Source organism: Ursus arctos, unplaced genomic scaffold, assembly GCF_023065955.2.
Source record: "Ursus arctos isolate Adak ecotype North America unplaced genomic scaffold, UrsArc2.0 scaffold_5, whole genome shotgun sequence".
Lineage (NCBI taxonomy): Eukaryota > Metazoa > Chordata > Mammalia > Carnivora > Ursidae > Ursus > Ursus arctos.
Genome location: NW_026623067.1, coordinates 74,853,452 through 74,874,492, shown reverse-complemented (window position 1 = coordinate 74,874,492; position 21,041 = coordinate 74,853,452). Strand labels below are relative to the sequence as shown.

Here is a 21,041-nt window from a genome sequence, read left to right as displayed (position 1 = left end):
TTAGACATACTCTTTGGTAAATGAATGACTGGAAACCTCTATGGCGTCATTTTTATTATACACTGACAGCTTTGCTTTTTAATTTTTTCTTTTGTTCTTATCACTTTTCTTTTTTTAAAGCCATTTTAACTGAGTGATTCTTCTGTTTTCATATAACACTCATAGGTAAAAGAGAATTTTTCTTCTAAGATTTGGTTTTCCCCATCTCTCCATCCACTTCCCTTCCTCTGACTTCAGTCATACCCACTATCATCATCATAATTTGCATACTCTGGACATCACATGCAAGAGAAGCTAATGTGACTAGTCGTTTTACACTTCATACTTCTGTTACTGCATACTTCATTACTACTAATATACAGTTATGCCATTTTAATTTTTAGCATTATGTAGCTCTTTTAAAATTCTTTATAGTCATATATTAGTTTAATCTTCAATATATGCTTTCTGAACCAGGGAAGTATTGTAACAATTTAGGAGGACGTATTATTTAGTTAAATGCCTTTATTTAAAGGAGGTCACTGGTGATGCTAGGTGAAATTCCTTTTTCCAAAAGTTTATTTATTCCTTTATTTACTGAGTGCGTACAATGTACCAGCCTCTCTTCTAGACATTGAGATTCTAGCTGGATACACACAGAAAAGTCCATGCCCTTCTGGTGGTGGGAGGAGATAGTTAATAAAGTTACATAAACAAATATATAAAGTAAAACATACATTAGATTGTGGTATGTGCTATGAAGGAAAATAAAACAGAGAAAGGGGCTAGGGAATTCTTGGGGAGATGTTTAAATGGGGTAGTCAGGGAAGGCTTTACTGAGGAGGGGATATTTTTTTAAGCCCTGTGGCTATGTTCCTCTTGCTGAAATAATTGCCCTTTATGCTGTTTAAACAAATGGCTACCAATCTATTTGTTTTAGGATTAGAGAAATTTTAATTTTTTTCTCTTCCCAGAAATAGTGACTGGGAACATTTAGAATCCAGGACGGTTTTTTTGGTTTTGTTTTTGTTTTGTTTTGTTTTGTTTTGTTTTGTTTTGTTGTATATAGAGTTTTTGTCTATTTTTTAGTTTCATAATTTTATGACTATATACTGGAGAGGAAATAAAGAGCTATTTCATTACACAGTATGTGGACTGAACTTCTGTATTTGAGTCTGTGTATTACCAGCCACCAAGACTTTAGCTTCTGACTCTGACTTGGCTGCACAAAAGCTTTCATTCCCAGGTACTGGCCACTGCTGACATGGATACCATTCAGTGTAGGCCATCAATCATATATAAAGGTTGGGAAGTTACCTCTTTGTAAGTCTTTTGAGTCTTTCAAATCTAAAACATATATCATCTGGTTTAAACCTAAACACTAAGTATAATCAAAATGTGTAAAATATTCATTCCATAAATAAGTACTACATAAAATGTATAAAAATACTCATCCTATAAATATTTAGTACATAAAATAAAGTTATAGGAATACATAAATAATATTGCTTCATAAAATAATTGTTATATGAGCCTGTGTTCACATTCTGAGTGAAATTTCAAAGACCATTTACATAGAATAATAGGTGATTGAGTTTTTAAATAGTTCCCTGTCCCACCTTTTAAAAGCTTAGTAGTATTCCTGGCTAATATATGATTTTCCAATAGCTATATGCTCCAGTGGGGTTTTTTGTTTTATTTTGTTTTCTGTTATAGATGCAATGCACTTCTGTTATGGAATTATAGACTCATTAACTGTGTGATCTTAGGCAAATTATTTAAATTCCTAGGCCTCAATTTCATCATCTATAAATGATGATAATAGTAATACCACTTTAATGAGATTGTGATTGAGATAATGTTTTTAAAACATTTAGCATGGTATCTACACCATAGGAAGCACTCAAAACAATCAGTTATTCTTACTTATAATACTTAATATTAATATGTACCAATAATACAGGGAGATGTATTTCCAGTATTCTTTTGTCATATTACTATCATGTCTTTTATGCTAATCCATCTCATATGTAGTCGTTAATGTCTAATGAATATTTTAATTTTTTTAAGCTTTTTTGCTTCTATAGTTCTATAATAGCCATTCTATAGTTTATGGTAACCATTAGTTGTTTTCTCATTTATGTCTATGCCTGATCAGAAAACATTTATTTATTATTTAATTTTTTTTAATTACAGGTAGATGCCACTGAGAGTGAACCAAAGAGTTTTATCTTTATGAGTGAGGATGCTTTGACAAATCCACAGAAACTGATGGTTTTAATTCATGGTAGTGGTGTTGTCAGGGCAGGTCAGTGGGCTAGAAGGCTTATTATAAATGAAGATCTGGACAGTGGCACACAGATACCTTTTATTAAGAGAGCTATGGATGTAAGTGCAATTTCTTTTATATTTTTTTGGCATTTTATAGCTCTGTTTTGTTATGTGTTATAAATTATTTTATCCTGTCTCTTCAAAAGTGCATTCTAAACATAGTTTTATCTTTAAATTGTTTTTTTTATTTGTAATGAAAGATTATTCTACATTATTTTGCAGTTAGAATGAAAAACAAAATGGAATTTTATTTAGATAATGTCTTTAAAATGAATATTTTTGATTCTTAATTTGTTATTTGAAATATCACTTAAATTATCAAACACATCAATATTATTTAAAATACATATAAAAAATATCAAGACTGCTTTTGTGAATCTTTGCCTACCTAATTTAGTTAAGCTAGAAACTAAAGGAAATCTACTTGAAATTAATTTCTTATTCTTTAAAAGAAGAGTTTTTAAAAAAAGAGTTGGAATAACGCAATGTCTGTCATTTCTTTACAAACTCTAGAACTCAAAATGCTTTAAGCATTAGACAAAGACCTGTAAAATGGTAAATTGAAATATTTAATGAATTACTTCATTATTACTTGAATTCTACCTTTCGAGAAACTTATATTTTAAAATTGTATTCAAGGTTTTCTTTCCTATAATAGTGAAATTGTTTTTTCTGACTTAGCATTGTTACATCTAAATGTTTGGCTACTTTTTTTTTTTTTTAACTGTCTCATTCTTATGTTGTGCAGGGAACAGCCAAATTTTGCAAAGTATAGGTTTCTTTCAAATATGAATAGAGATTTTCTTCAAAAAAAAGGTGTCTTGTAAAAAAGAGTTCATATAAAAACTCAAAGTTATTTAGGAATATATATGTGCATGTATGCTTTATAAGACCTACATTATTACATTTTTGTAATTACAGCGGGAGAGGTATTGCTTGATACATTGATGATTTCAAAGGTCAGAGATAAGTTCCCTGCTTTTTTGCCTCTGAGATGATAAAATTAAGGCCTAATCCAGCTCTTAGAGAATATTTTTGTTAATAGTTTTTGAGGCCCTTAAAATGCTTCAAGTAGAATTTCTTAGATTAATTGTGTACTTTTTTTAGTGTTCCTGGATATTCAAAGAACACAAGACATTACTTAAGATTGGTTGCAGATTTCAACAGTGCAGTTTTATAGAATTTGAGTAAAATTCAGTGGAATTTAAGTAAAATAAATTGAAGTTTAGGTTAAAGTAACTCGCATAAAATATTGTATCATTGAAACATTTATATTTCTGGTGAAATGAACTTTTTCTCTGACACATTAGTTTGTGGTTATAAGAGATCATATCAGTGATTAAGAACATTATATGTGAAATGGGATTACAGTTCAGTGTATATTTGAAAATTTAGTAAAGAAAATCGTGTGTTTGTACATATGAGGGCTTGGTGAAATACTGTATGTAATTATATTGTTCCTGCTACTAGATCAACTAACCCTTTCCTATACTAGAATGTTGTATTGTTATGTAAGATTTTTCAAGGTGAATGAGTATGGTAAGTCATGCCAAACACCTATAAACAAACTGTTGATATCCCAAACAGGAGGGAGGAAGTTTGTCAGTAACTTTAGACTAGTCAGGCATTTTGTTCTTATAAGTAGAAGTGTAGTGTTTAGAAACTAACAGCATTTCATTGCTTTGACTGTTCTCTGCTTTTCTCAATAATAGCAGCTCATGATTCCTTTAAGAAAAAAAAAATCAGCTGATTTCTTAGTACTTTAGTATTTAGTGTATTTAGTTTTTATATGTTATATACTTAAAATTTTAATTGATATACTTTTTTCTCTTTATAAAAAAACAATTCTGAACTTTATTGTGGTAAATTTCTATATGGTGAATATTTAAAAATGGATATCTCTTTTTAATCTAGATAAAGTGATTTGTTACTTTGCCTTTACCTTTTCATGGTGTTTCTCTGGTGGTTCTTCAAGGGCTACTGTGTGTTTGTGTGTGGTGGGAGGATGCTGGCGGGAAAGAGGTGGTATTCTAGGAAGCAGGCAGAGGAAGAATAACTGGAAGGAGAAAAGCCTGTCTCATCCTTACCTTTTTTTTTTTTTTAAGATTTTATTTATTTATTCGACTGAGATAGAGACAGCCAGCGAGAGAGGGAACACAAGCAGGGGGAGTGGGAGAGGAAGAAGCAGGCTCATAGCAGAGGAGCCTGATGTGGGGCTCGATCCCGTAACGCCGGGATCACGCACTGAGCCGAAGGCAGACACTTAACCGCTCTGCCACCCAGGCGCCCCTCATCCTTACCTTTTAATCAGATTAGCTCTGTTTGGTTTTTGTTGTTGTTGTTGTTGTTGTTGTTTCTGTGGACTTAGTTCTAAAATTATATTTAAAGAAATATTTCCAAAGTTTACAAGACTAGGAGCACTACTCCTTTTTTTGTGATCTGTCAAGTTTTTCATATCACAACTGAAGTAAGTTCTGATATTTCTCAGGAAAGACAATATGATCTCTACTCAGTGTTGTTAATAGTATGTCTGCTGTGCCAGCTCTTCCTCAAGCTCACCCACTCTCACTAATAAATTTTCCTACTTGCACAGCTCAAAAAAAAAAAAAAAAAAATCTGCTATATCTCTTGCAGATTTTTAGGATAAGATTAAAGGTCCTAATATTGTATTCATAGCATTATAAGGTTAAAACTTTTTCCCATCAGTGGAACCCTGCCTCTGAGTGTACTGTTTTGTAAAAAGTGGGTTTAAATCTATGCAGCCATTTCGGTTGAAGCTGGGGTGAGGATTAGAGCAACTTCTACAGCAACCCCTGAGATTTCTTCCCCAAATCCTGGGGCTCCATAGCTAACAGTCTGAAAATTAAAGATATTCCAGTCCTTGCATTTTAGATACTTTAGACCTTTACTGTAAAAAAATTATTAATATTTCATGTTGAAGAAATAGTACATATCAGATACATCCCCGCAGTACTTCTGAGGTTTTCATAGCTCATATTTTTAGTGTTTAACAGTCTTCATTGCATAATACATTACTTGGAGCAGGAAACAGTATATCATATAGCCAAGTACTGATTATTCAGTGTTTGTGCAGTTTGAGAGTTACTCATACGTGTTTCTTCTTTGATCTTTTCTCATGTGTATCTTTTTAGGCATTTCAGTTGGTCTCTAAAATGGGAAAGGAAAGAAGAGTCATTACACTGCTTAAAGTCATTAAATTACTAATTGCAGGTGAACAAGGGTGCAGAATTCAAGGAGTCGGTCACTCTCAGGGTTGTGCAGTATTTGTAGGACCCTGAGAGTGAGTACCTCCTTAAATTTGGCATCCTAAGCACCTTTCTTTTTTTTTTTTTTTTTAAGATTTTATTTATTTATTCGACAGAGAGAGAGACAGCCAGCGAGAAAGGGAACACAAGCAGGGGGAGTGGGAGAGGAAGAAGCAGGCTCATAGCGGAGGAGCCTGATGTGGGGCTCGATCCCAGAACGCTGGGATCACGCCCTGAGCCGAAGGCACTAAGCACCTTTCTGATCTCTCCCTGTCCACGCTTTGACTGACTGAGATGTACTCTCGAGAAGTTTTATGGAGAGTAGTTTGAGAGCCATTGCGTCTATACAGTCAAATTTTTCCATGCATCAGAATCACTTGGAGAGCTTGTTGAAACACACATTGCCTTGTAGCAAAACCAGGTTTTGATGTAGAAGGGTCTGGTTGGGGCCTGAGAATTTACATTTCTAAGACCCTCCCAGGTGATGTTTATGCTCCTAATCTGGGTACCACACTAGAACCTCTGGTGTAGGTAACACTCTTTGGTTTTATTTATACTTCTCAGGCTCTAGGTATAATGGATAAGGTAGAACTTGATGGCAATTATATTTAGTATGACAGAAAGTAAGAAGTTCTAGGAAATGTTTTATAATGAAATCAGTAGAGAAGTAAAGTTTAAGTTATGAAGAATGCTTTCAAAATACTATATAAATTATTCATACTCAACATGACAAAATTTATCGATTGTAAGAAGTCTGATTACTTCACTAAGCCCACATTTTTACTTATTTCTCATAGCTGGATTATTTAGAAAAATCTGATGTTTCCCTAATTACTTACCTTGAGTATACTTTTCATATTGTTATAGCTAAGTTTAAAAATTATACTATTTTTATCAATGTAATTGGTACAGTTTGGGTATAATATGGTGGACTGAGCTAATTAGTATGCATTTCTCACTTCCCCAAACACACACATAAGAATAATGGATAAAACATAGCAACAACAAAAATATTAAGTATCTAGTTATGTTCAAAAGGTAGAAAAGGAATCTTTAAATGCCTGACTACAAAGGAAAACTTAAAACCACAGTGGTAAGTCCCTGGAGGGTTTAGTAACCCAAAGGGTGTAGCTGATGAGGTATAAGTCCTACATTACAGCTTTGAGCTTGAGAGGCAGATTCTAATACCAAGACCCTTGGAAATAGCGAAGGCCTGGAAGTTTCTGCTTTTTTTAGTTTTCAAGGGTAGAAAAATCAGTTCATGGCCCAAAGGTGAAAAGAGGACGTTTATTTGCTTGAGAGGCCAGGTGGGGTAAATAAACATCCTCCCTTGGGAAATAGAAGCCACAGATCACACCCCAAATTTGGATTTGAATTTGCAGCCTGAATTTAGACAACCTGCGTAAGTGTGGGAATCTCAAGCAATGTATATTAATATAAAAATGGATTCTGGACTGATGAAACCTCTGGGGTACTAGGTGGAAGCAAACACAAAACTGCCAGTAGCAACACTTTCCAGTCCAGGGTAAATCCCTAGTGGAGATGAATTTCCAGTCAGAAACTAAAAATTATATGAGGAAATGATTCATCACAAAGAAGGGTCAGGTGAGGCAACTAACAATCAGACACCGTTGAAGAGAGAATTGATAAATTAAAACCTAGAGTTGAGGAGTCTAGCATACAGAATATAGCAGAGAATCTGAGAAAAAAATTTGATAGATAAAAAGTCATGAAGAATAGAATAAAATCTAATATTCTTGTAGATGTTTCAGAAAAACAATAGAAAAAAAGGGGAGAAGAAGCAATATATGAATTTCTGACAGTAAAGACAGAAATCATTGAAGCATGCCATAGCTTAAGCAAAACAAATGGAGAGAAATATACACTTAAAATGTATTAAAATAAAACTGCAGAACATCAGAGGATATGTGCATGTAATCTAAAAGTCAACTAAAATCAAGAGGCATATATCAAAATAGTGATTATCCTTTGCTAATCCTTCCTCACTTATTCTGTTCCCTATATATAATCACTCAGTACTTTTTGGTGTTACTTGTATGCTCTTTATCCATATTTTTAAATTATAATACTGTCTTTTGATTTATCAGTCGCTTTCTGTTATTGTAGTCAAGAATCTCTTTCCCATCATCACAGTTTTTGGATTAAGTCAGCAATTAAGCTTTATAACATTACTACTACTTTAATATTGTTTATGGCTAGCCAGGTAGGTACTATGATTATTTTTCATTTTTGCTGAAGTTTTTTTTCATGGAATTGATTTTTTTTCTATTTTCTTTGCAATAATTGTTAATTCAGATTTTGATTTATCTCTCAGTAGTATTTTTAAAGGGTCAAACTTATCAGAGCATCTCATAGGTTCCTCTTCTTCTTCTGGAGAAATGTCTTTTGGAACTCTGTGGACTTTTTTGTTCCAGCCTTGACTGGTCACTTTCTAAGCCTGCGTATCTACCTGTCTGTCATCCTGGGACTCCCCTTAGATGGTCTCCTTATGTTTGAACTCCTGTTTCCTGGATCTAAAGACCCCAGCTTTTTGGATATATGCCCTCATTTTGTTGGAGCCATCAAAAAGTGAATACAAGATAGGTTTTTGAAACCTTGTATTTCTGAAAAAAATGCCTTTATTTTACTTGCTCCCTTTATTTTGATAATTCAGCTAGGCATAGAATTCCAAGTTGAAAATCATTTTCGTTCTGAAACTTGGGAGGCTTTGTTTCATTGTCTTTTAGCTTCCAGAGTTTTAACTGAAAAGTCTGGTACCATTTTGATCTTGAATCCTTTTGTTCCCTCTCTGGAAGCTTCTTTTCCTTCTGCCTGGTGTCAAGAAATTAGTCATACTGCTTTTAATGAATTTCCTATGCCTTGGGGTTTTTATCTTTGTTTTGTTTTTTTTCCACTGTGTTGGGCACTTGGTGATTCCTTTCTCTCTGTAACGTAAACTCACGATTCTCAGTTCTTAGAAAATTTTTTGTGTTGTTTCTTGCTCATTTTAATCTCTTTTTCTAGAATTAGTATCTTGGTTTTAGAGTTGTAGATTGAGCCTGTAAATGTTTTGTCTAATTGCATATACTTTCTTATTTTCCATCTATTTTTGCTCTAGTTTTGTTCTAGTAGGTTACCTACTTTATCTTTTAACCCTTCTAGAGAATTTTTCAAGTTCTTCTATCATATTTTGGAATGGAATTCTCTTTTGAATCACTTTGCAGACTTTTGCATAGTATACCTGATTTGAGTTCCAGGTTTCTCTGCTCCCCTTCTGTGGTCTTTCGTCCTTCCAGTCCTTCTCAGGATATGTTTCTCAAAAGGAAACATCTTTGATCTCTTTTAGGGCAAGTGGTATAATATGGGATTATGACCTGGTTTGGGGGTTTGGGGTTTCTTTTTTTTAAGGAATGGAATAATTGCACCTTATGTGAACTTAAAAGTAATGCTTCCGTTTTTAGTTTCAAGGCTTACTCCTACTTTCCAAGATCACTGACATCCCGGTTTCTGGGTTTTTCTGAAATTCTGTGGATGCTTTGGCTTTCTTCTAGTCATTGTTTCCCTCTGGGCACTTAAGGTTTTTTTCCCCTCTGTAGTATCAATCCAGTTCTATCAGCTTATAGTCTTCCAAAAATTTATTGTTCGTGTCCTCTTTTCTCTCCACTCTTATTTGTTTTGTCCCGTTGGGTTAATACCACCCTTCTTTACTCAGTAATTTGAATAATACATTTTTTTAAGCTAAAATTTTAGTGTGATTTGTGGAAGGAATGGAGATAATCAAAAGAATTCAGTATAGCATTTTAATTACATGTTTTTAATCTGGTTGTTCCAGTGATAGATTGTCACTTTACAACTCAGACCTTTTTAAAACAAATTACATTAAAGCAACTTTCTGTATAACAAAATTGTTTATAAATTTTAGATGATGACATCCTTATGTAGCAGTATTCATAACACTAGAATATTTTAGGATTTTCTTTTAAAAATCATTGATTATGAAGCAACTAAATTAAAGAATATATAAACTGTTGCTTGACTGATATAAATTACAGACTTCAAAAGTTGATTTAGAGCTTTCTAGTTTTTGAATTATTTGCTTCCCTTTTAATAGCTATACTTAACTTTTTTATTCTGATGATTCCTCTTTCCTTAATGCATTTGGAATTCCCCCCCTTTTTTGACAGGCACATTTTGTAAAGCTGATTGATTACAGTATTAGGATTTTTTTCCACAATGTGCATGGAGCCATTATAGGTGGTTATCTAAAATAGGGTGTGGTTTCTTGTTGTTTTTTCTCAATAATTCAAGTAATAAAATTTTGGTAACACCTTCTTAACTCCTGCCTTCAATTTCTAGTCTTCCAACTAAGTATTTCAAGGTCTTACTACTTCAGGATAAGTATTTACAAAGTTGGTGACATGGAAATTTTAAGAGAATTCTAGTGGGTGTTATTGGTTAGTAGATAGTAGTAAGAAGTACTGTATCAGTATAGGGCATAGTTTTATTTTTAACTGGAGCAATGCCGTCTAGCAGCTTTTGGGATATTACTTAGTATTTATATAGTACAAGCAGAATATAGTTTAGCCGGAAATGTATGCTTAAGGTCTCAGAAACCTCCAAAACATGAAAATTGTTTGGAGCTTTTAAATATATCTTTGTTTAAATGACTTATAGGCTTTGATGCTTTTTTAAATAGTAATTTAAAGATCTGTGGATTTAAGAAATGCTCTTTAAAATGTGTCATTTTTCAACATATAAGATTGGCAGATAAATTGTAATAAGTTGTGTGATAATACCAAGTTTGGATATTTTTGAGAATATAATTTGAAGCAATCTTTTTAGTGGTAGTTTAGTTATATTGCCCCAAATTAAATGTGCTTATTAACCTTTGACCCTAAATTCCATTTGTAGGAATTTACACTAGACCAGTACAGCAGGTATACAAGCATGCTCATCATAGCAGTTTGTAATAACACAGAAAATTCTAATCACTTAAATACCCACTGGTAGGGGACTATTTGATTAAATAATAGTATATTCAGATCATTAAAAATTATGTAGCTATTAAGAAGGATGAGTTGTGTGTGTGTGTGTGTGTGTGTGTTCATTCATCTAGAATGATGTCTAAGAGTTATCAGAGGAAAACACAAGAATGAGGTTGTTTGTTCAAAAGTACAGTTACACATACATGCACATACACCTCCATACATACATGGGTATACATTGATGTTCTTGGAAATTTATGCAAGAAACCATGAACTTTTCTTTTACTTTTATTTCTTCAGTTTTTTAATTTAATTCTCTCTCTTTTTCTGTTACTTTGAGCAGGTATTACTTTAATAACTAAAAAGATAATAATTTAATTTAAAAATTTTAAAAATAATATTCATGAAATATACTATAGTAATATTGTAGTTATTCACTTAACCATTTCTAAAAGAGCTTAAATTTTAGATTATAAAACTGCACACAATTTATTTAAATAATTATTGATTTTTTTCCCCTTAAAGACTGGCTAAATTTAGACCACTAAAATTTACATTTCAAACTTAAAACAAAATAACTGCTGATTCTTTTTTTCCTATTTAAAATATGGACTACTAAATTATAGGTTGAAACCAAGAGTACTAATTCCAAATTTTAAAAGTAAACTTTGAGAGAAACTATATGATAATCAAAGAAAATATAAACTGTTACATTATAGACTTCATAGAAGATTGTTCAAGTCGAGAATTCCAGAAAAGGTTAAAAAAGCTTAGCACATTACTGAACTGACAAGGTATACGAGGCCACACTAGCCCCCATGCCAGCAAAAGAAAACAGTGGAATGACAGCTCTAGTGTTTGCAGAAAGGTTGTTAACGACAGCTTATTCCTTTATGATTTCAACTCTTGACAGAAGACAGGTCTGCTTGTTGCATCATGGCAGATATATCATTACCTTCTGGCCCTGTCATGGCTGAATTGGGGAAAAAAAACACAACCAGTTTTGAAAATCCAATTACCTTCTGGAATTTTGGTCACTATTTCTGAGGTAGATGTGAGTAAGCCATTTTGTGATAGCTCTTTGCATTTATATTGTTCTCTAGTATTGAACTAATTAACTAATTAAGCATATACTGAAGCTCTTTCTGTAGTCAAAGTAGAGAACGAAGTATAACAGCATAGAACATCTTGATATTCTCACATCATCCCAAGAAAAATATTACAAAGACACTTATCCTTAATATCTGTTTTCTACTTATATTTATACCTGACATCAAGTAACTTAAAGTAGGCCTTTTCACAAAGTGCAAGAGAAAAAAATACTGGATTTTAAAACAAGTACCACTTTTACATGAAAAAATACTGGCCAAAATTATAATTTGGGTATGACTCGATCTTTCTGTTTCTCAATTACATGCACATTTGAATTCTGTTGTGTGGTTTTTTTTGTTTTTGTTTTGTTTTGTTTTTCTCTCCCTTGGCTACCTAAGAAGTGACTCTGGAGACAGAAAGAGAAGGTATGGGTTTTGAAATTATGTCAAAAGCCTTGGGGTTTGTATATGATCAGAATTTTAATGGAGGTTGAGGTGAGTTTAAATGCATAGAAGGCAAACATAAAAAACTTGTTTAATTTCTGTCATGTTGTTCTTTTTTTGAGTCACTCTGATGTCTTTTTCAAATCCGCTTTACTCTTGAGCTTTGTGTTACTATATCCACGATCTGTGTTTTCCCCTTTTTAATCTGTTATAACTGCTGATCCCTTTTCTGTGGTTCTTCCTTTAATATCAGCTGAAGCAGTTTGAATTGCTGAATCAAAGCTGTTTGGGGAGTGAGAGAGTGTGTAAGATTGTGCAGGGTGAGATTCTCTGGGCAGAAGGTAACACCTCCTGCAGTTAAAATCAATGCTGTGGACACTTTCAAAGATAGGAGAAGCTATGACTTGCTCCGGGGTTAAACTTTTAAAAGAACTTCCCGAGAGAAAAATGTCATCAATAAAATGGAATAATTAGTTGACAATTCTTGAGTAGCCTAGGTTTAACAAGAAAAGATTAAAGATAGGTCAGCTCTGCATTTTTCACTGTACTTTTGGTTTGTTTCAGGTTTCAGCTGTATACTTTTATTTATCTTAAACATGATTTTAAAAACGTAATTACTTCCATATATCCGTTGAGCCCCTGAGTTACTTTAATTTGAGGAGAAGAACTAAAATGAAAAAGAATATCAGCCTTTAGTAATAGGAAATAGTCTAAACTTTGACTTGAAATAATCGAGGTAGTAAATTATGGAAGTTAGGTTGTTTGTGAAAGTATACTGTATACTCTTAGTTTAAGTCACCAAGCTTTAGATTAAACGCATTATATTTATATAATCAGTAAAATATGATTTTTAAAGAAAATAATGTTAAGCGAATTTAAGGATAAATAATTATTAGTTTCCAGGGGAGTTGAACCGAGTTCCTTTGGTGATGATTTTATTTAGCTGTTTACATGATGTAAATAAAAAGCATATTTTAAAATGTTAATTCCTAGGTAAATTGTCTATTTCTATGTATGATATTAGAAATTCTGACTAATGCCTAATTATGACTTAAAGATTTAATATGGAAAAGATATGTCTATTAATTACTTATTTTTAATTTACAATATAACTTTTTAAAATTAAGATTGGATTTCAGCAGTAATTCTGGATAAGTATTTTAACTCTTATTTACATAGAATATAGAGTCTTGTTTTCCTGGACATAAAACAAATCACCACTTAAAAGTTTATAGTGAGGTGTTTATTATAAGAATGAGATCGAATACTTTGGCATACTTTGTATATTTAGAATCATGTACTTTTGTATTTCAAAATAAAGAAACTCTTATCAGTTTACTCCAAATATGAATAACCAGTTATCCCATACTGTCAAGTATGCATTCAGATATCAACAATTTTAGAATCTTAAAATTTTGGAATCTATGTTGTTGCTTTTTGCTTTGTGTTTGTAATCGTTATTGTAAAGGAGATGGTACCTTGTTTATGAAACATATATACGAGGATGAATATACCTCTTGAAGCTTGAAGGCTGTGGAAGAAGGCTTCCAGTAGTATTAATTTTAAAAAGCGCAAGTAGTAGGGTGTTAATAAAAAGTAATAAAAAACACAAGTTGGGGCGTCTGGGTGGCTCAGTTGGTTAAGCATCTGCCTTCAGCTCAGGTCATGATCCTGGAGTCCTGGGATTGAGCCACCTCATCGGGCTCCCTGTTCAGCAGGGAGTCTGCTTCTCTCTGTGCCCCTCACCCTGCTCGTGCTCTCTCTCTCTCTCTCTCAAATAAATAAATAAAATCTTTTTAAAAAACACACAAGTAGTATTATGTTAACAAAAAGCACAAAAGTAGTATTATGTTAGGTATACGTTCTCCAGTTTAAAAAAATCGACATAGTTTCAGGGTCATTCACATTTAATTTTATAAGATCACTAGATTTAAGCCAATTTAGGTTAGGAATGCCACCTAGAAATGGCACAGCATAGGAAACTATTATTATTTGTTACCTGCAGCTTAAATTGTAATGAACATATGCGCTATAAATTCTGAATGATAAAAGGTATTTCACAATTTATTATTTTATAAATCAAAACTACAATCTTGATATCATAAGAAAATTAGTATTTATAAGAACCTTTCCTTTGTTTCTGTAGTAACACAGTGATAATATGTCTTCAAAAGAAACTTTTTAAGAAAATTAGGGAAAGTACTGTCATGTGAGCAGTTCAACTTTGCTTTTCCTTTTGATAATGAAGGCCATTAATTTTATTATAATTTTTACAGTTTTAGCATATTTAATAGTGTGACTGAAGCTTTTAAAACAATTTTATTATTAAGTTGTGATCCTTATGCCTATTTGAAACAATTCTATTAAATTGTTGTCTTTATGATTACATATACAGTTTGGAAACTTATTTAAAAATGAACGACGCGGGGCGCCTGGGTGGCTCAGTTGGTTAAGCCTCTGCCTTTGGCTCAGGTCATGATCTCAGGTTCCTGGGATTGAGTCCCACATTGGGCTTTCTGCTCAGCAGGGAGTCTTCTTCTCCCTCTGCCTATTGCCCCCGGCTTGTGTGCTCGCTCTCTCTCTCTCTCAAATAAATAAGTACAATCTTTAAAAAATAAAAATGAAGGGCGCTGGGGTGCCTGGTTGGCTCAGGCAGTTAAGATGCCAACTCCTGATTTTGACTCAGGTGATCTTGGGGTCCTGGGATCGAGTTCCACATGGGGCTCTGTACTCAGTTGGGAGTCTGCTTGAGGATTCTCTCTCTCCCTTTGCTCCCCCTCACCCCTGCTCACACTCACTCTCTCTCAAATAACGGACGAATCCTCTTAAAAAAAAAAAAAAAAAAGGACACTTTGAGATAAGAAATACAAGTGCAAACATTTATGTTTTTCTTTTCTGGTGCAGCTTGAACACAAGATGTTAAATAGTAACTCACTTTAATAAGGATCAGTTCAATTCTTTATTATTAAAAATAGATATGTTTTGAAACACATGGACACACATGCCTACATACCTACAAGTATCTGTGTATTTTAAAATTCCAGATTGCTAACCCAGTAGTATCTTTTTTTTTCTTACAGAAGGCATAATAAGTTTATTTTTGAAATTACTGCAAATTCTAAGTTGGACAGGCCATGAAATTATATTCTGGTTTTTTTTTTTTCATCTTTCAAATGAAGGTTGGCTCAAGGTGCTCTTTATTTTATTATCTTTTTTTATATATTGTATTATTTATTTCAGGGTACAGGTCTGTGACTCACCAGTCTTACACAATACACAACACTCACCACAACACATACCCTCCCCAGTGTCCATCACTCAGCCACCCCATTCCTCCCACCCCCTCCATTCCAGCAATCCTTAGTTTGTTTCCTGAGATGAACAGTCTCTTTGGTTGGTCTCGCTCTCTGGTTTCTTCTTGTTTCATTTTTCCTCTCTTCCCCTATGATCCTCTGCCTTGTTTCTCAAATTCCACATATTGGTAAGATCATATGATATGTTTTGAAACATGTCCATGATTATACCATATACACAAACACACATGCCTGCATACCTACAAGTGTCTGTGTATGTTAAAATTCCGGATTGCTAACCCAGTAATATCTTTTTAAAAAGAAACTATTATTTGAAAGACTTGTCAATTCTGTTGGGAAATGAATAGTTGATTACTTATTTATACTGTGAGCTGTGTATTTGAATAAAATTATCTTCTCTAACGAGAATTGGTCTTGAAAATATTTAAGAGAACATTTATCCAGACAAACACAAGCCAAGAATATTTTTAAACTTTTTAAGGAAAGTTTAGTGTGTTTCTCAGTTTGTGTTTTCTGACAGTAAGAAAATATCTTTCCATTGAGCTTTTCATGCACGTTTACTTAGTATTGTAATGATTTGAAAACATACTGCCCTTTTGAACAGTTTGTGTTGTTTGTGATCAAAAACTTGAAGTTAAACACTTGTATCAGAACAAACTTAAACTCTGGGTAATTGTCTCTTTTCCCAGAAATTAACCAATTATAACATCAAAGCCTGATTGTATATAGTAGGTCATTTGCTGCTGCAGGCATTTTATCTTCCTCCAGGATGCAATTGTTTTGGTTTCTCTCACTTTCTGCCTGTGGCACTGTATGGTAAAATTGAGACATTCTCTTCCCCTCCAAGGAATCTCAGGGGTGGAGGATAACTTATACAACATTAATAAATGGTGTCGCTTTTTCATTGTCACCCATCCAAGGCAATTTGCAGTGTTCACTTTAGAGAAAAAAATTGGGTTGTGTAGAAAGCACTTACAACAATAAATAACAAGTTTAAAGCTGTGAGTCCATTGTAGAAGATATGTATTTTGAGGTAGTCAGTACTATGTCAACAATTAAAAATATTGACCTAATAATTTCTTAAGACTCCTCCTTTTATTTTTTGGTCTAGTAAAATGATAAAATTTAATCTTGAAAATGAAAAACAAGTGTAGTGTTTGTATTTTATGATAACTAAATTAAATGGGTTAGTTCATTTAGCCAGAGGAGCTTAAGTATTAGAGCTTGTTTATTAGAAGTTTTATTTTTACGCTTCAGGTGCATCATTTTATTTAAGCATTTCGTTGTGGCATACTAGAGAAACAGTTTCACAGGAGAGAGAAAAATTGGCATGAATGGTGTTGATGTCTTACAAGATGCTCTAATCTGTATAAATACCATAGGTAGTGGGATTTATGATTGCTTTCTTCTTGCATTTAGATATATTTGAGTTGTTTTAAGACAAATGATTTTAATATTAGAAATTGTTTTAAAGAAGCATTTAGAAGGAAGCCACATCATTGTCTCATCTTGAGCTTCTGCAACTCAATTTGTTAATGTACAGAGGTGAGACAGTTAAGACTCCTAAATACTATAGCTTTGGGAAATATCCTATTACATTGTTTAGCATATATTGCACCACGCTGTAACTGTAACAACTTGCCTAATGACAGAAGTCCTATTTTCTGAAATTTTATTGGTATGCTTGTTACCCACTAGACTGCAAGCTCACTGAGGGCAGGACATACATTTCTACCATTGTCTGGCAGTATGGTTTAGTAGATAAGAACATAGGCTTTGGTGTTAAACATTTCTAGTTACCAGTTTTAGCTTTATGACTTAATAGTGTGTGATTTGGTCAAGTGTTTTGAATTGCTCAGTCTTGGTTTACTAATCCATAAAGTAATTGTAATAGTAATACCAAACTCAGGATTATCCTGAAAATTAAATGACATAATGTATGGAAGCACTTACCACTATATATGAAGCTGTTTGGTTTTTTTTTTTTTTTTCTTTTAAGGATGGAGGGATAAAGGAATTCCATTAGCAAAAGAGAAAAATGTGATGGCTTATTGGCAGGCACCATTCTTAATGTTAAATCTATTAAAAGACAATAGTATGTGATTTCAGCTTTCCTGTTAAATAGGAACATGATGTATACAAGGTTTTTTTTTTTTTCTTAAGGTTTTATTTATTTATTTGACAGAGAGAGACAGCGAGAGAGGGCACACAAGCTGGGGGAGTGGGAGAGAGAGAAGAAGCAGGCTTCCCGCTGAGCAGGGAGCCCGATGCTGGGCTCGATCCCAGGACCCTGGGATCATGACCTGAGCCGAAGGCAGATGGTTAACGGCTGAGCCACCCAGACACGCCATACAAGTTCTTAATATTACAGCTGCCACATGATGAGTACTTAATAAACGTTAATAGTAATGAAGGTGGAGATGGTAGTTATTTAGTGTTTAGTTTTGTTTTTGGTTTATTTTCTCCATTTTTCTCTCTAAATCCTGCCACTCTCTAACCTAGTCCTATAACAGTATGACTGGTTTTCCTCTGGCATCTGGTTGTATTGGCAGTAATTTTTCTGGGTGCGTATTATCCAACTATTCTGAGGACCCAGAGGACATGGGATTAAGTTGGTATTGGCAGTGCCTTGGAGGTGTAGATAGACTTGTAATATTATTCCTGGAGTAACTACACCTAGCAAGTAGAAACATAGGCATCCTGAAAATGATTTTGTATTGAAAACTCGAAGTCATTAATGACAAAAATTTTGTTCTAACCTTCCTACCCTGTGAAATCCATCCTTTTATCCATCTATCAATCCTTCAATTCATCTGTAGATCCATCAAGTATTTGTTGAGGGCCAAGCACTGTTCTAAGTTTAGGGAGATACAGTAGTGAATAAAACATAGTTCTTGCCCTCAAGATACTGTGGTTTAATGGGGTATACAAGTAAATTCAGTACAAATATGACCTGAAATTGTAAGCATAGGATACCATGGGTTAGCATTTTGAAGGCACCTCTCTCTTTTTTTTTTTTTTTTGAAGATTTTATATATTTATTTGAGAGACAGAGACAGAGACAGAGCATGAGTGGGGGGAAGAGGCAGAGGAAGAAGCAAACTCCCCCACTGAGCAGGGAGCCCAACGAGGGGCTAGATCCCAGGACCCGGAGATCATGACCTGAGCCGAAGGCAGATGCTTAACTGACCCACCCAGGCACCCCCTATTGAAAGCATCTCTTGAGTCCATCTCTGTAGAAATATTTCCCAAAAGAAGGGTTATTTACATGAAATCCTTAAGTATGAGTAGGCACTTGGGGGTAAGGAGAGGTGTTCTAGATAGAAGTTTTAGTTGAATAAACCTTGGACGTTGAGTTTGTTATGAGAGAGAATATAAGACTAGGGTTGCAGAGGTCATCAGGGACTTATGTGTCCACTTAAGGTATTTGTAAATTGCCCTAAGGATTATGGAACAGCACTGAGCGGTTTCTAAAAGAGGAAATAACATGGTCAGGTTTGTTTTGGAAAATTAATTCTGGCATAACTCAGAAGAGTAGATTCAGTGACTGGTAAGATACTATTGAAGTAACATATGTGAGCAAAAATAGTTTAATGAACTGAGGAACCGGTGAGCTTCTATAGAACTCGAGATATATATAGGCCTATATATGTGGGAGTGAAAGAAAGAAACAAATCAAATACAATAGCAGGGTTTCTGACTTGTGTAATAGGGGAGATGGTAATAACATTAACTGAGTCTCAACTCACTGAAGAGGAGTGATCTTTTAACATTGAGGAAGTTGAGAATCTTATTTTAGACATGAAGTGCATATGCCACCATACTCTTCCAAAGCCATTTGTCTGACAGTGCCTGTGATCCCACTTTCTGACTCACTCTATCATATCCCTCTGTTTCAGCAAGAGATGTGCTGGGTCATGCAGACACTTTGAAGAATTAATTTTGTGATAAGCCTAATCCCTTGTTATAAAATTGCAAGAAAAAGCATAACTAATCCTAACATTAATATATCTCCTAATGTCATGCAGATTAACTTAAACTGTGATTTTAACTCTTACTTTTGTATTTCCTTTTCTTTTAGTGTTTGTTGAAAGGCTACTAAGCAAGGAGCTCATTAGGTAATAGAAAAAAATGTGAATAACATTTGGAAAGGTCTTAGAAAACCTACATTGAGACTGAAAAACATTGTGTTTAGTTGGATGAAGTCTGTTGACTGCCATTACATAATGTAGAAAAGAGATCAAATGTATGGATATTAAGTATGGTCATGTTCCACATTTAAAATATTTCACGGTGGGGGCGCCTGAGTTGCTCAGTCAGCTAAGTGGCTGCCTTCGGCTCAGGTCATGATCCCAGGGTCCTGGGGTCAGGCCCTGCGTCAGGTTCCTTCCTCAGCGGGGAGCCTGCTTCTCCTTCTCCCTCTGCTTGCAGCTCCACCTGCTTATGCTTTCTCTCTCTCTCTCTGTCCAATAAATAAAAATTAAAAAAAATTTTTTTCACAATATTGTTCATGCTCTTCTCTCCCAAAGCAGTGACTGCTATGTTTAACTTTTGAAACTGGCACCATAGGGAAAGTGTGTGTGTGTGTGTGTGTGTGTGTGTGTGTGTGTGTGTGTGTGTATTTTTTAATGAAAATGGTTTTCTCATTTCTTTAATGAAGGTGTTACACTAGATGTCTGAATCGGTCTTCCTAGGTCTTAAATTGATTCCATAGATTCTGTTTTTATAATAATTTTTTAATGACACAAGCATACCCACTTTAAGAAACCAAAGTATAGGAAAATTTTGGTTTTATTTCTCAAAATTTAATCTCATTCTGTTTTGCTTCTAATATTGAAATTTCCTCCTAATTACAAAAACCTGTTTTAGGAAAGATCTATCACAGAGATGCTGTCAGTATTGAATTCTTTTTGTATTAATGTATTCATTAAGAAATCATTAACTGCTTGGGGAATGGAAAGAGAAGGTTGCTATACTAAAGTGTTGCTATTAATTGAAAATGCAGGACTACTGAAGCACCTGGCACATAAACACATTCAACAGTTTTTCATTTACTACATATGTCCCAATTCAAAAATTTCAGGCAGTGTATAGGCTCACCCATGTCCAGATAGGTATAAGTAAATGTCTTGTAGGAGGAGATTTGAATGAGAAGAGCTGGTACGGAGTAAACAGTAGATATCTAGTTAAATAGATAGCTTCTGTTTATAAACATGTAAACTAGATGTTAGGATGGTCGACCATGTGGATTGGGAAGGAAAGGAAGATTGAGAAGAATGGTAGTTGGTGAACTGTTAAGTGAGAGTGAGGAAGCAGGCTTCAGGAAATAACCTCTTTGTTAGAAGGAATGCATGCATTCCTCCTAGGATAAAGGATATCTTATTTACTATTTCTCATTGCATTTGTATTTTTTAAAACATTATTTATTCTAGAAGAGCAGCTCTTATGCCTTTAGCTCACCCTGCCATCCTTTTGATACCTTCTATTGCTTCTTGTAAAGTTATATCTGGAAATATGTTGTAATACAGCCTTGACTTATAGTCCTACATTTCTAACTTGTCTTGAACCTTAGAAAAGTTATTTAGCCTCGTTAGCTGTTCTTTCTCTCCTACTGAAAAAAGAAGGCATACT

General features: G+C 33.9%; 1 protein-coding gene across 12 annotated transcripts in view; it reads left to right on the top strand.

Annotated features, from left to right (window-relative positions):
• FAM172A (family with sequence similarity 172 member A) overlaps positions 1 to 21,041 on the top strand; it is a 428,036-nt gene that overhangs the window by 121,199 nt on the left and 285,796 nt on the right. For 10 of the 12 annotated variants that reach the window (XM_057307511.1, XM_057307506.1, XM_057307509.1 and 7 more), the window contains one exon: positions 2,176 to 2,367. The exons of the other annotated variants lie outside the window; for them this stretch is intronic. In XM_057307511.1, the coding sequence (XP_057163494.1) occupies positions 2,176 to 2,367 (192 nt within the window). The remainder of the gene's footprint in view (positions 1 to 2,175; positions 2,368 to 21,041) is intronic. 12 annotated transcript variants of the gene reach the window in all.